At 38.7% G+C, this 15,768-nt stretch overlaps 2 protein-coding genes across 2 annotated transcripts; both read right to left on the minus strand.

Annotated features, from left to right (window-relative positions):
- Positions 1 to 3,087: 3,087 nt before the first annotated feature.
- LOC136805789 (uncharacterized) lies at positions 3,088 to 4,714 on the minus strand. Its single transcript, XM_067062352.1, has 3 exons — positions 4,420 to 4,714; positions 4,165 to 4,232; positions 3,088 to 3,407 (listed from the first exon to the last, which is right to left on the minus strand). Exons 1-3 carry the CDS (start codon positions 4,439 to 4,441, stop codon positions 3,138 to 3,140), a joined length of 360 nt encoding a protein of 119 aa, XP_066918453.1. The 5' UTR covers positions 4,442 to 4,714; the 3' UTR covers positions 3,088 to 3,137.
- A 5,365-nt stretch (positions 4,715 to 10,079) lies between these two features.
- Positions 10,080 to 15,042, minus strand: LOC136807245 (proline-rich protein 36-like). Its single transcript, XM_067063849.1, has 2 exons — positions 14,877 to 15,042; positions 10,080 to 14,452 (listed from the first exon to the last, which is right to left on the minus strand). The coding sequence occupies exons 1-2, from the start codon at positions 14,920 to 14,922 to the stop codon at positions 11,229 to 11,231; spliced, it is 3,270 nt and encodes a 1,089-aa protein (XP_066919950.1). The 5' UTR covers positions 14,923 to 15,042; the 3' UTR covers positions 10,080 to 11,228.
- Positions 15,043 to 15,768: the final 726 nt, after the last annotated feature.

Consider the following 15,768-nt stretch of genomic DNA (forward strand, 5'->3'; position numbering starts at 1 on the left):
CATCAGTATGCACATGATTTGATCTGTAAATGTTGTTTGAAGAAATTATTCTATTTTGTAATAAACCCCGCAAAGACGTTAAAAAGATTGTTTTTGCAAAGGTTAAAGAAAATTCGAACTTTGCTTCAAAATATAAACACCTTTATAACGATACAAATGGAAATGGAAAATAAATAATTTTTTTAAGAAGTTATTTTCAAAGGCAACATATATTTCAACGTGATCTGAAAAATAAGCCAAATTTTTACTAAAATTGACTTCTTTGAGACTAAAACTGTATAAGAGCTTTGGAGCTATCTAGGTTGTTGGCATCCACTGATGGATTCATACTCCTTATATACTACCTGCGGTTTTGTAGAGATCTGCGTTCTAGGTTCTATCTAGTTTTTAATTCCCAATTTTTATCCCAAGTGGCACTTGCAACCCCCCCCCCAGAAACAAGCTGACCTAAAAAATGAAACGTTTCCCAAATAAGCGATACTTTTATGGGCCTACCTGGTTATGCATTTAATTGATATCTACGTGAGTGTTAGGTGGGTTGAATCTAAACATTTGAGACCAGTCCAAGTACAAAGTTATTGTGTTATATTTCACTTTAAAATATCTCTTATAAACATAGCCACTGTTCTAATAGTTATAGGTACTCAACTAAGATAACAGACCGGTAGCTGGCTTCACATTCTCCACCCAACTGTGCTGCCTGTCAGACTTATATAGACATTCCAAGACTGGGGAGAGCTAACAGAGACATGACAGCCAGTTGGGCAGGCGAGGCAAAATGTCACAGGGGGACTTGCTGACTGAGAAACACTTTCAGTATAGACCTTGAGCAGTCAACAAGTGTGGGAGCTCAGATGAGCGAGACATCTGAAATATACTAATTAAATGAAATGCTATCCTGTTATACAATTATATCATTTCTCGTTCTAGAAATACTAAGAAATAATATCAAATAAAATACAAAAGATGCAAGGAGATACAAAGTATATACACAAAGACTAAAGGTATAACTATCTCCAACATGAGCGTGATATATTAAAATTGTATGTTTATTAATAGTGATTCTTATAGATAAAGATGCGTTTTTTGAGCCGAAATTTTTTTTTTGCAAAAATCTGATAAAGCCATCTTTGATCCTTTGATCCAATGTTTCACGAAGGCCAAAAAAACCGTTTTTTTAGCCGTTTTTTGGCTGAAATTTTGGACGAGATGGAGTTTTTACAAGCTCTTATTTGATTTGGTTGGTCGTTAATCAGTAATAAAACAATTTTGCTACTTTTTCTAAAGAACGCGTCATTTTTATTACTTCAAATGACCAATTATTAAAGTATCTTATAAAAACTCCATCTCATCTGTGAAATTAACCCAAAAAGTTTTTCCTCCGAAAATCGGCTCCGTCACATTCGAGGGTTTATAGTTATGTCACATTCAAGGGTTTATAGTTATGTCACATTCGAGGGTTTATAGTTATGCATCTTTGTACCAAAAATTCCTAAAGAATGAAAGAGTCAATCTCGAGTAAAGCTAATAACTAAGTAATCTTGGATGCCAAATAAACGAGGGGGGGGGTTTCGAAGAAAGGGGGGGGGCTGGAAAATTTTCGAGATTTTAATAAACGGGGGGAGGACCTAATTGGGGGGGGGGGGGGGGGGGGGTTGGAAATTGTACTTCTGAATAAGGTAAATATAGGCTAAAATCAGGCTATTTAGATCAAAATAAAGGGCCTTTTTTTGACAGCTGAAACTATTCTTAAAAAATAAAACAAAAATTAACAAGCGGGGGGAGGGGGCGTTTATTTGGCACCTAAGAGTAATTGGTAATGTGCTTATAAAAAAATATCTGATTCGGCCCATTTTTCTATAAAAACACGTCTAGCAACCAAAATCTAAACACAAATGTTTTTCAAAATTAAGCCTTCGTGAGCAAAAAAACATCTATCTCATCAAGAAATTTAGTAATTTGGCTAAGAACATTGATGTATGCTTATTAATAGTGATTCTTATGGATAAAGATGCGTTTTTCGATCCGAAAATCTGCTTGAGCCATCTTTTACCTACGATGATACTCTACTTTCGTGCAAAAAATAAAAAAAAAACCCCGCTTTTGAGCCGTTTTTCGGCTTCGGCTTCGGCTTTTTTCGAAAATCAGGCTCCGTTACATTCGAGAGTTTATAGCCATTCACCTTTGTGCCAAAAATCAGAAAATTTGATTGAGAAAATTGAGAAAAGCTGGTAACTAACGAACGAACGAACATGGGTTAAATTATTAACCTCCACCGGGGTAGGTCCAAAAAGATGAATTTTTAGGTGGTTCTGTGACTAATTTTTGAAAAGAATCTAAAAATTATTATTTCAAAAATCATTTAAAAGTTTTAAGGCATTTTCTACAAGTTTAAAATATACCTGAAAACCACGAAAATATAAGACTAGCTAATTCTCAGACAGAATTTTTCTTATTAAAACATTGCCAAATTGATATTTTTGACCTTGTTCTTACCGACCTCATTACATTATGAAATTGTAAACAAATTATATCGTCACAATGACGTCACTTTTTAAGCCAAGGTACCAATTAACAGAAACCATAAAGTCATTTAATTTCTATTTCTAGTAACAGAAAATATCATGTCATGTTTTTTTGAGGTAACTCTATTCACAATAGCTTCCTGCAAAATTCAATAATTACATTGCAATATATTTTTAGCAGTGCCCTGCACTAACAAAATTATGACGATGGAAATGAATAAGTTAATTTAGGAAAATTCAAAATACTGTAAATAATAAATTAATTTTAAGGAAATATTTACATTACATTTAAAATAGAAAATCTGATTTAACTTAATAAATATAATTTAATAGAAATTTAAGATTTGATGAAATTATAAATAAATACGAAATAAATAAATAAATAAATGATAACAAAAAATACAATAAATGAATAAAAAAAGCTTCTTACAGAAAGAATTTTATTTAGAAGCCACAATAAACAAATACCTCTGATTTAACTTTCATTAATAATAACAATTATAATTCAATTATAAGATTTGATGAAATTATAAATAAATAAAAAATAACAAAATTCCTTCGAATGTATCAAAACAATAAATAAATTAAAAAAAGCTTCTCACAGCAAGGATTTCATTTTGAAGCCACAATAAACAAATACCTGGTGATGGTTCTCGATCCAGTCCACTGTTTAGTGATTTGACTTTTCAATAATTTGCCTCGTTTCACACTTGATGATTTACTTAACTGCTTGCTCATGTCAGGCATGCATCGACCGTTTTTCGGACTACACTTGCATTGCCCCCGTCTTTTACAGAAGCAGCCATCGGAGAGGGTGCTGGACGTCTGACAATCCAACTCCTCTGTACATTTTTTCATCAAATTGCAAACTCCTTGGTTATTCTGTAATAAAAGATACGTACATATTAGTAATAGTACATAGTGGTACATGTTAGAGAATCGTAACCTAAACAGTACAGTTATTTGAACCTTTCATCATATCTTTATTTCGAACTAGTCCAGGGATTTTTCTAAGCACTGGGGCCGTTTTTGTAAACTTAGATTGAGTTTCTAATATGCCTGAAAGGGAATCTTCTCAGCAAAGCTGTACATGTATATTAATGAAGCTGGGGGTTTGGTTGGTGTTCAGAGGGCGAAGCTCCCAAAAATATTTTGAATATGTAGATAATATCTTTAAAGATTTTTGTTTGTAAACAACAAACAAGTTTGATTTTGCTAGAAAATATATTTTATATTTTGGCCGGTATACGGACATAAAAAAGGGCTTTAGAAGAATCCCTGCAGTGTCATCCAGTTTGGCTAATTGTATGAAATACTTTCAAAAAAGAAAAATCACCGTCACTTGCAGATCAAATCAAAGCAAGAAACTTAATCAAAGTCAACTGTTTATATTTTTATAGCACATTAAGCTGAGGCTTCATAGCTCCGAAGCCTTATCGCGTTAAGAGAACTCGGTAACTGTCATCAGGTTTGAAAAACGTTGACGCAAAGTATTAAATTAAGAGACAAATACTGTAGTGGTAAACTCCATATCTTAATCAGTTCGCTATCCATTCATTGCTCAAACGTTTTAATGTTGAGTGATCACTGAGTTTTTCGAGCATAGATTTAAAAAATTGAAAATATTCATAATATATACCTGTTTTGTGGGTCTGGCTTGAGCTGTGATGACCAGCACCATGAGCAACAAACTTGCCAATAAAAATCCTGAAAAAATTATCAACACTTAAACTTTCAATATATTGAGAAACTAAAACTTTTTTTCAACTAGTAATAGCTTAATAGGCCATAATGCTTTCTGTAAGCCAAAACAATTTATTTAGAAAACTACAAATAGAAATTCAAAATATATTTTTGCGTAAAATAATGACAAAAACTAAACCAATTGACTTACCTGAAGAAAACTTTGAAACCATAATGACGGTGAGTTCTTAATTGTCCAGCAATTAAAAATCAAGTCTTTTTTCTATGGGTCCAGGTAAGTGACCGCAAGTTAGTAACTAGTTCTGAAAGAATGTTTTGAGCGTTCAATCTATCAGGCTTTTTAACATGTTGGAACATACGTTTAACAAAGAGCCGGAAGAGATAAGTATGTTTGCAGGTAATCGTTTGCGGTTGACAGATCATTTGGAGGGGAAAATCTTCCATGGAATGTTTCTTCCACGTTTCCTCTCACCACGTAGTGTATTTCTTTTGTTGACAAAAAAACAACGACAAAAAAAAAACCTCCTGCAATTCTGTCCAACATATAAATCGTTAATTTTCTACCTTTTATTTCGATTCATTTTTTTGGCAGCTCGTAATTTATGGCACCCTATCATGCGCTGATTACACTTTTGCATAAAAGGATGGAAAACATTCACAACATTTCCTTGTATCTCCCGCATAACAATTATTGTAAGAATAACACAACCCTAGTCAGAGGAGAACCATTAGACTAAAATCTGCGAAGTGAGAATTTTTCACGGAAATACTAAAGCGTTTTAAGCGAATTGAATTATAAATTCTCCTGTACTATTTCCCCTACAATGACGTTTACGCAACGTGTAAAGTTAAATTGACCACATCCCATTGTTGTGTGTTTTTGTGCACAAGGAAATTCGTAACAAACTCACACAATCTACTACTATATTAAGAAAAATGTCTTTTGCTATTTTTAATTTTGCCCTATCACTACCTTCCTATTACTACTGCCTATTTTCGTTTTGCTCGGGAAAATTAGGACTAATTTGACTATTAAAAAGTTTGGGAAATGTAGGTTTGACGCACCACTTATCGTCATAGATTGATAATTATAGGAAAATAATGATGCTTCAAGTTGTGGTGAAAAAGTCAGGAAGAATGACAAGCTTTAAAAAAGAAATTACTTTCATAAAACATAAAAGAGGCTCATATTCGGCAAAAAACCTATGAAAAATGAAGAACAATTTCAGCCTTAGAAATGGCTAGAATAAGCCGATTTTAAGCCGCTCTTTAAGACAATATGAATAGAGAAATCGCAATAGCAATCTAATAACATTTCAAGGATATTTAACTTTATAAAAAATGTTTCCGCATGGGCAAATACTTATTGGCTCACCGAATTTCAGCAAGTACATGCTACTGGTTTATGTCTGGAACTTACAGCTCAACCCTAAAGAAGATCAACCAAGACATAGATGCTCAAAGAGAAAAGAAAATTCGATGACTTAAATTAGTACAAAGGATATTTGCTTTCTCATAAGGAAATCCCCCTGTGACTTTGAACTTTCGGTAATGAGATAAGTTAAAACGAGAGTAAATTGGAAGCTTTTAGGAAATTCTAATCTTTGCTGATTATTTTTGATTTTCCCTTTAGGAAATTATTTGATGTCAAAGGTCGAGAAAACACACGGAAGATGCTAGTTTTTCAATTTTTCATCCTTGAAGCTTTGTTTGAAGGCATTTAAAATCTACTAATGAGAATTGGCAACCTTCCAAGTGTAATTAAAGGTTTTATTTCTACATACTCTCGGGTACCTAATAGCCGGAGGGATTGGAATAAGCAGGGGGGGGGGTTGGAAAAATCTCATAACTTAATAAGCGGGGGGGGGGTTGGAATAAAAATGTCCTGGGTGGAAAATTTTTGAAAAGGAGGCTAATACAGCTGAATTAGGACAAAAGAGGGAACTCTCAAAAACATTATCCCAAAAATTAATAAGCGGGGGATGGTAGATATCCAACATTCATTTTGGCAAGCTTTCATCATTGAGAACTTCAATTCGATGATTTTGGTTTGATTTGGCTCGTATCCAAACCTCATCTAACAAAAAATAAATCTTCAATTTATCTTCCGGAATGATGGAGGTACGTAGTACATTAAAACACATTGTTAGAGTGAGTAAACATGGTTTATGCAAGCTCCTTGCTTTAGAATCAGAGAGACATGTACCTTGACCACGATGCTCATCCTTTGATACATAAGACTAAACTCTATCTTTCGAAAACATTAGATTTTAGATTTTATCAATTTATAATAGTATTTATTTTTAGTATTTATGTCATTTTATCTAATTTTTATCTTGAGTGTGTGTCTTGAGGTGTGATGTGAAGCGAGTGTACGATTTGTGGAGAGGAGTGACGTTGATAGCAGTTGTAAATTTTTATTTATTTAACTGATGTATGCTCCTCTTTAAATATTAATAAATGAAATGAAATGTACTGTGCAACTTGCAAGAACCCCGTGTGTTCGATTGGACACCCTCCTCCCATTCATTTTCGGGGAGTTCATCAATTTTTTAAAGATATTTCTGAGTGGTTAGTCAAAAAGTAAAGGAAAAGTTTAATTTTATATTATATGCATACTCAATGGGAGAAAATAGGTATGAATAATTACGTGATTTCAAATAGCGCACCGAAGAAAACATGATGATTAATTTGTGCCAATTATCAATTATCAGGGAAGCTATTAGTTAAACCAAAATTTTTTTTCAAAGCTATTAATTGCTACTTCCCACCTCTCGAATTGAGGAGAGAGGAGAGAGAGAATAATAGTCAACCCACGTGCCGTTAAATTACTCGTTCAAGGATGTAAAACATCTTTTCAGTTACATTTTCTTTTTCCTTTTTTAATCCTTGATGCATAGAGATCTATCAGAGTCGAACCATTCGCTGGCAATCTTTCTGGTTCATGCATTTTAATAAAAACCAAGCTTTCACCGACCCTCTGATGCTTTCATTTATCACAATGTTCAGACTGTTGAGTTTGAAGCCCCGAATGGGACTAGAGAGCAAGCCAGAAAAAGTGTAGCCTTAAAAATTTCCTGCATTTAGAAATTTTATGTGAAAACTACGACAAACTACGCGGGTCACGTGTTTTTGATGGGGGAATACTCCCGAATACTCTTAGGTGCCAAATAAACGCCCCGCCTCGCTTGTTAATTTTTAAGAATACTTTTAGCTGACACAAAATGAAGTCCCCTTATTTTGCTCCAAAAAGCCTGATTTTAGCCTATATTTACCTTAATTTCGGGTTTTCAGAAGTACAATTTCCAACCCCCCGTTTATTCGAACCCCCCCCCCGTTTATTTGGCACCTAAAAGTAAATGGCTTCATTTCCCATCCAGGAGTTTTGTATCTAGCCCCTTCGGGGCTTTGGAATCAATGGTTCAGGCCTGAAAGATTTTTACTAGCCTATTTCATAGGTCATGCATCTGTAAAATGTTTTTTCTATACAATTTACAGGACAAAAAAGCACAAATCTGTGTAAATTTCCCTTCGAGAAAGACTTTTAAATAAAGTTAATTTTTTGTCACTTCAGTGACGTAGAAAATATGTACCTAAAACGCGAAATCTATGAAATAGGCTATTTACTATTAATGATTGATTTCAAGACCTTTTCCTAAATATCGAGCTCTTAAAATGTTAGGTATTGTTTGTTCTTAGGGAGTGGTCAGAAAGTATCTACTAGGGGGGAGTGGAGGATATTTCGAAAAATCCCAAAAAACTTTCGCACCCCCTCCCCTAGCCTGGAAAAAAATTTCGAACCCCCCCTCATAAGGCCCAATATTTTTTCGCACCCCCCCCCCCCTACTAGAAAAATTTTTACGCAAAAAAAGAATTCCTACAGATGCGGTACAACGAGTATTATTTGTTTGTATGACAGTTTTTTATGTCAAAATTAGGTAAGGGAAATAGTTTAGCCCTGTAAAGTTGAGTATAGTCCTTTAGGAGATCTACCATTTTGATTGACGTTTACACCACGGGATTTTTTCCGTCGATTTCCATGGTTACGACGGAATTTCTCTGAAGTAAACAAAAGAAAAAAACCCGTGGTGTAAACGTCAATCAAAATGGTAGTGTGATCTCCTAAAGGAATAGTCCAGGATTAAAATAAGAATCAACGAGTTATTTTCTCTGAGTTTCCCTAAGTTTTGGGAGAAGATTACGGCTTATTTTCCCTGATACACAATCTCCCTACATTACAGAGGCATCTCAATTACTCAAAATATCCTGAGGGGCCCCGAGGGGAGAAAATTTTGAAGATCAGGTACTCGAGACCCTAAAATACAAGCTATTCTGTTGTTAAAAGGAGTCTGAAAAGTAAAATTCTCTGAGTTTGAAATTTCCCTATAAACCTATATTTTTCAGGTTTTCGAGGGTCTGTCAAAGCTCTGTGTATGTAATTTATAAGATATTAGTAGACTAAGGAGGCACAACCATGGTTTGCGCGGACGGGAGAAAATTTCGATGTTTTTCACCACAATTTTAGCTAAAAGACACTTTGTTTTGACAAATTTCTTTCTAAAAAGTACTTTTTCAAACCACTCTGATGAGCTGTGAAAGCCACTAATCTACTTCCCTCATCTAGCTCAATGCTTCAAACCAAAAGGGCAAGATGATGCCCAAATAATGTTAGTATGACATGTGCATGTATGTAATAAAATAAATTGCGAGTTGTCGGCCGTCAGGCCGAAAAATTTTTGAAATCTTGAAACGTAAAACTATGAAATTAGACTTCCTACATTTTCTCTTGAGTTGCCCAAAAGATTTGGAACCCCCCCTAAACCCTCCAAAAAAATTTGAAACCCCCCCTAAACCCTCGAAAAAATTTTGGAACCCCCCCCCTAGAATCCTCCACCCCCCCTAGTAGATACTTTCTGACCACTCCCTTAGGAGGTTTTAATCCTTGATTGTGCCTTGCAGAAGAAGGAATAAGCGTGATGTAATTAATTGTCTTTGTTGAGATACAGAAAACATAGATTTGTTTGTTTATCTGTTTACGAGAGCAACCTATTTGGAATCATTAATTTTATCCAGGTAGAGAACATGCCAAATGACGGACTTCCCTTGTTCGACAGTCGAATATATTTGTTTCATTCTTGGAGGCGTTTTACAAATAAACCCCGTCACTAATCCTTCCCATTTTATTCACAAACACAAAAAAATAAACACCAACGCCTTAGTTACTCTTCAAGCAAAATTTTGAAAAGACGAAGAACTGAACGTCCAAATAATACCTACGATTAAGTAACTTATAAAGATAACCAGATCATATTCATAATTTGGGTTGAAAATTCTTTCCAATGTCAGACCTAGTTGAAAAGTCTATACAATATTATAATCCTGGAAAACACAATAAGATCTTATTACCTCGTGCACGTAAGAGGTAAGAGGTGGTACCAGATCCAGCCAGATCCACTAAATTCGTGAGGTGGCAGGAGTTTGAAAATCGACCCTTAATGAGAACAAAATGTTTGAAGTTTTTAAAAACTGTAAATTTATTTCGCGACCCTTTAGGCTCTTTTTGAATATATTTTTTTATCTTTCCAACATACCTTATCGGGGAAAACTTCGTCGGGGAAAAGTGACGAAATTTTGGCCAAGTGACGAATATTTTTCCCCGACGAAAATTTTCCCCGGCCTTAATGCGTTTGCCAACTACCAGCAAGTGACGAATATTTTTCCTCGACGAAAATTTTCCCCGACGAAGTTTTCCCCGATAAGGTAGTTTTTCCTTCCACAGTATTATATCAGAATTTGCGGACTGCAAACAGAAAATAAATAATAGAATTGGTTGGCTCATTAGGCACTGACTGAAAATTTCAACTTTTATAAAGAATTTCTTTTATCAAAAATTCAACTGTAATACTTTTTATAAAAAATTCCACGAATAAAATAATACTATAACATATTCAAAAAACATTTAGAGACATCTAAAAATAAATAGTTATCTAAACATTAATTTAAAATTGAGCCTAAAATATAATAGATCGTAAACTAATCGATCCCTAATACATGCTAAACAACCAAACCATTTATGTAAAATTCTTAATCTACGCACTTAAACTTACTAAAGGGTAGTCGTCAAAAACTTTCAAGTTTGTGAATCGAGAAAGCGAGATGGCTGTAAAAAAAACCCTCACAAATAGCAAAAGTGTATGAGGTAAATATGTAGAAAATGGCTTAAAAATTATTTCCGTTATAAGTTACACGGTGTGGCATTAGAATCTCGCTTTTTCTTACTTGAGAAAAGGTCACTAGCAACTTGAGTTTTTACTTTATTGGTAGTAGAGGTATAAAACAGAGTGGTTGCAAGGAATAAGGTAGGCCACATTCTTCAATTCATTACGAGATACAAAAACACTTTAGTAGGGGGTCAAACATCTTATGAAAAGATCATCAAAGGTGTTCAAAAATCAGCAAATGACCAGGCTGGTAAATTTCCCTATATTACAAAATAAAATTCGTTCTCTCTAAAAATCCCACTCACAAAGCACTTTTGTGTTACCAAAAACATAATCGAATGATTGTCTGTAAAGTTTTTATTTCTCATTTTCCATCGAATTTCGAATTTAACCTCTCTGTCGTTCAATTATATCTTTCTTCTGACGTGCAGCACATCCACTTGGGCAAATATTACCCTGGCAAGGCTGTGGACACATTGGAGGATAAATGTTCGTTGTTTGAGGGCAGCCACCTGGACAAGATGGCGGCATGCAAGGCTGTGGACACATGTTAACGGTCGATTGTACTACGGTGCACCCCTGTGGACAGATGTGAGGCGGGCAAGGCGTTGGACAGCTGGATGGCGTCATTGCAGTTGTGGTAGGACAGTATGCTGGACAACTTGGTGGTTGACATGGCTGTGGACATGATGGGATAAGACAGTTTGCAGGGCAAAATGGCGGGATACAAGGAGACGGACAGGCCGGTGCTTGAGGTGCTGGCATCTGCTGTTGAAGTTTACTTGGAGAAAAATAAAACCTTGGAGATTCTTGACAGCCAGATGGACAGCCTGGTGGTTGACAAGGTTGTGGACACATTGTTGGAGCGGAAGCCATGGTTTGCGGGCAACCCATAGGGCACCCTGGAGCTTGGCAGGGTTGGGCACATCTGTGGAGCAGCCATCATGGGAGGTTGCATCATCATAGCGGCACCTTGTGCACATCCTGAGGGGCACGATGGTGGCATGCATGGTCTTGGACACATCGATGGAGCTGAAGCCATGGTCTGTGGGCATCCCATTGGACAGGAGGGTGCTTGACAAGGTTGTGGGCACATTTGAGGTGCAGGCATCATGGGAGGAGGCATCATCATAGCCGCGCCCTGTGCACATCCCGTGGGGCATGAGGGAGGCATGCATGGTCTTGGACACATTGATGGTGCCGAAGCCATGGTTTGTGGGCATCCCATTGGACAAGAAGGTGCCTGACAAGGTTGAGGGCACATCTGTGGAGCAGCCATCATTGGAGCGGCTTGCATACAGCCAGTTGGACAAGATGGAGGCATACAGGGCTGTGGACACATCGAAGGCATAGAAGCCATGGTCATGGGGCAACCCATTGGGCAACCTGGAGCTTGACAAGGTTGTGGACACATCATCGGTTGAGGTGGTGGCATTTGCTGAAGGAGCTTCTCTGGCGAGAAATAAAATCGTGGCGACTCTTGACAGCCAGAGGGACAGCCTGGTTGTTGACAGGGCTGTGGACACATTGAAGGTGCGGAAGCCATGGTCTGTGGGCATCCCATAGGGCACCCTGGAGCTTGGCAGGGTTGTGGGCACATCTGTGGAGCAGCCATCATGGAAGTTGGCATCGTCATAGCGGCACCCTGGGAACATCCTGAGGGGCACGATGGTGGCATGCATGGTCTTGGACACATCGATGGAGCTGAAGCCATGGTCTGCGGGCATCCCATAGGGCACCCTGGAGCTTGGCAGGGTTGTGGGCACATCTGTGGAGCAGCCATCATGGGAGGTGGCATCATCATAGCGGCACCCTGGGCACATCCTGAGGGGCACGATGGTGGCATGCATGGTCTTGGACACATTGTTGGAGCTGAAGCCATGGTCTGCGGGCATCCCATAGGGCACCCTGGAGCTTGGCAGGGTTGTGGGCACATCTGTGGAGCAGCCATCATGGGAGGTGGCATCATCATAGCGACACCCTGGGCACATCCTGAGGGGCACGATGGTGGCATGCATGGTCTTGGACACATCGATGGAGCTGAAGCCATGGTCTGTGGGCATCCCATTGGACAAGAAGGTGCTTGACAAGGTTGAGGACACATCTGTGGAGCAGCCATCATTGGAGCGGCTTGCATACAGCCAGTTGGACAAGATGGAGGCATACAGGGCTGTGGACACATCGAAGGCATAGAAGCCATGGTCATGGGGCAACCCATTGGACAACCTGGAGCTTGACAAGGTTGTGGACACATCATCGGCTGAGGTGGTGGCATTTGCTGAAGGAGCTTCTCTGGCGAGAAATAAAATCGTGGCGACTCTTGACATCCAGAAGGACAGCCTGGTTGTTGACAGGGCTGTGGACACATTGTTGGAGCTGAAGCCATGGTTTGCGGGCATCCCATAGGGCACCCTGGAGCTTGGCAAGGTTGTGGGCACATCTGTGGAGCAGCCATCATGGGAGGTGGCATCATCATAGCGGCACCCTGGGCACATCCTGAGGGGCACGATGGTGGCATGCATGGTCTTGGACACATTGATGGTGCGGAAGCCATGGTTTGTGGGCAACCCATTGGACAGGAGGGTGCTTGACAAGGTTGTGGGCACATCTGTGGAGCAGCCATCATGGGAGGAGGCATCATCATAGCGGCACCTTGTGCACATCCTGAGGGGCACGATGGTGGCATGCATGGTCTTGGACACATTGATGGTGCGGAAGCCATGGTTTGTGGGCATCCCATTGGACAGGAGGGTGCTTGACAAGGTTGAGGACACATTTGAGGAGCACCCATCATCGGTGCAGCTTGCAAACAGCCATTTGGACAAGATGGAGGCATACAGGGCTGTGGGCACATTGAAGGCATGGAAGCCATGGTCATGGGGCAACCCATCGGGCAACCTGGAGCTTGACAAGGTTGTGGACACGTCTGCATCATTTTTTGAGGTGAAAAGTAAAGTCTTGGTGTTTGTTGACACCCGATAGGACAAGAAGGTGGTTGGCAGGGTTGTGGACACATAGATGGAGCAGCCATTGAAGTTGCTGGACATCCCATTGGACAAGCTGGTGGTTGACAGGGTTGTGGACACATTGGTGGTGGAGCCATCATTTGAGTTTGCATGCACCCAGAAGGACAAGCAGGTGGTTGACATGGTTGTGGGCACATTGAAGGAGCTGAAGCCATTGTCTGTGGACATCCCATAGGGCAAGAGGCTCCCTGGCATGGTTGAGGACATTGTTTTTGACATTGAGCTGGGCATGAGCTTGGAGGACATGGTGTTGGGCAAGCCATAATGTTCACTGTCTGTTGTGTGGCGATGCATCCTGGTGGACATGGGTGAGGGCAAGGGTTGGGGCAGCCACCAAGAGGAGGGGCAGATGCAGCTGAGGGTGGAGGATTAGCTGATGGTCCGTATACTGGAATGTCTAAAGTGATGGGGCATCCGGTTGGACAGTTGCTGGATGGACAGGGTCTTGGACACATGGCTGGTAAAGCAGACATGGTGAAGGGGCAACCACTTGGGCAGGCTGGAGGTTGGCAGGGCTGTGGGCACATTTGTTGTGGTCGGGCAGCTCCCAAGCAAGAGGATGGGCATGATGGTGGTAGACATGGGTTAGAGCAGATTGGTGTTGGTGGGATCACAGTGATACCAGTTGTTTGTGGGCAACCCATGGGACAACCAGAAGGTGGACACATTGATGGACAGAAAGGAGGTTGCATAGGCATTGGCATGGGAGCCATCATCTGACTTTGTTGACATGGATATGGACATGGAGAGGGGCATTGGAAGGGACATGGTGGTTGACCCATAACTGGATCCCAGCTTTGTGCCAACATGTTGTAAATGAAAGGATCAACACCTTTTGGAGGTTGCTGCTGTTGTCCTGATTGTTGTGAAGCAGGACGTTGGTAGGAGTTCGATGATGAGGCTGAGGTAAGTGGGGAGCTTCTGGACATGGAGCCTAAGCGATTCCGTTTTTCAGCGGTAGTGTTGGCATTGTCACCTAGGAAGTAAAAAATAGATACAAAAATCAAATAAGTCATAAAGCTGTGCTTTTACATGAGGGGAAAATTTCCTTTGAAGTTGCCAAGATGTAAGCAAAGTCAATAGACAGGTTGACTTTGATATGAGCAACAAATGCATTTCTAACTGGGGTGCTAATACCAACGTAATACGAACGTTGTTAGTTTGACGAGACATTACACATCATATTTTATCATTTTCATTTGTTCAAGATGGAGGAAAAAAACAAGTGAGAGAAAATATGATGACGGATTTCCAAGTAGACCGACTGGAAACCAGAAAATTGTAGTAAAGTAAAAATATATTGCCTTATGGAGACTGTATGTCTTGTTATAAATCAAAATTATGATAATCCTCCCATTTGACAACTTTTTGGATTAAAATAATGAAAAATCAATAATTACCTTTGACGAGGCTGATTACCAAAACCAGCACTAGACAACGCATCATGGTTGCCAGGGGTGACCAAACAACTTGTCAATCAAAATAACAAAAACAAATAAGTGTCGATGATACTGAAGAAATCAATAAAAATAGGACACAGAGATTCAAATTTCTTCAACTTTTTTACGTTTTCATTTGTTCATAGTATTTAATAAAAGACGCAAATTTTTGTCGTAGAAAGAGGCGAATATTCGGCACGCAAACTTTTTGTTTGATATGCTTCACTGAGCATAAGGCTGATCTTTAGAATGGAACAACAGTTTAACATGGTCCCCACAGTTCACCCCCACAGATTTGCCTCTTGTTTTCTCAGCGTGACTGAGTTAAGAAAACAAAAATAATCGAAGATTTTTATAATTTTGAGTGTCTATTCAAATGTGAATATAATGGAAAAATTAAGGGATATATTATCGCAAAGTAGAAATCTTTCTTTGTAAAATCTAGAAAAGAAACCGTGCAGACTTTTCATTTTCGTTTACGCAAACATAAGTTCTGAATAATGGATCAAAGGATCAAAGACTTTTCTCATCAACAAATTGTTTCGTTTCGAAAAATCGAACATTAAACAAACAAAACAAAACTATTAACAATATTTTAAAGTAATTAATAACGATTGTTTGATTGTTCTCGTCTCCAGGTAACTCCAAGTACATAGCTCTCTAAATCGACCAGTTATCAAATTATCGTAATCAATTTTTTATCTAAAATGCACTCAGAAGCCAAAAACTGACAATTCCTGTGTATGTAAAAACATTGAGCTTTTGGCGTTTGTCGGTACAGACATAACAGCAAAAAAAGACCAAAATTGCAAACAACTTATTAGTTGCTAGTGGAAATCAAAGAGTTGTCCAA

Source organism: Clytia hemisphaerica, unplaced genomic scaffold (assembly GCF_902728285.1).
Source record: "Clytia hemisphaerica strain Z4C2 unplaced genomic scaffold, Clytia hemisphaerica genome assembly, whole genome shotgun sequence".
Classification (NCBI taxonomy): domain Eukaryota; kingdom Metazoa; phylum Cnidaria; class Hydrozoa; order Leptothecata; family Clytiidae; genus Clytia; species Clytia hemisphaerica.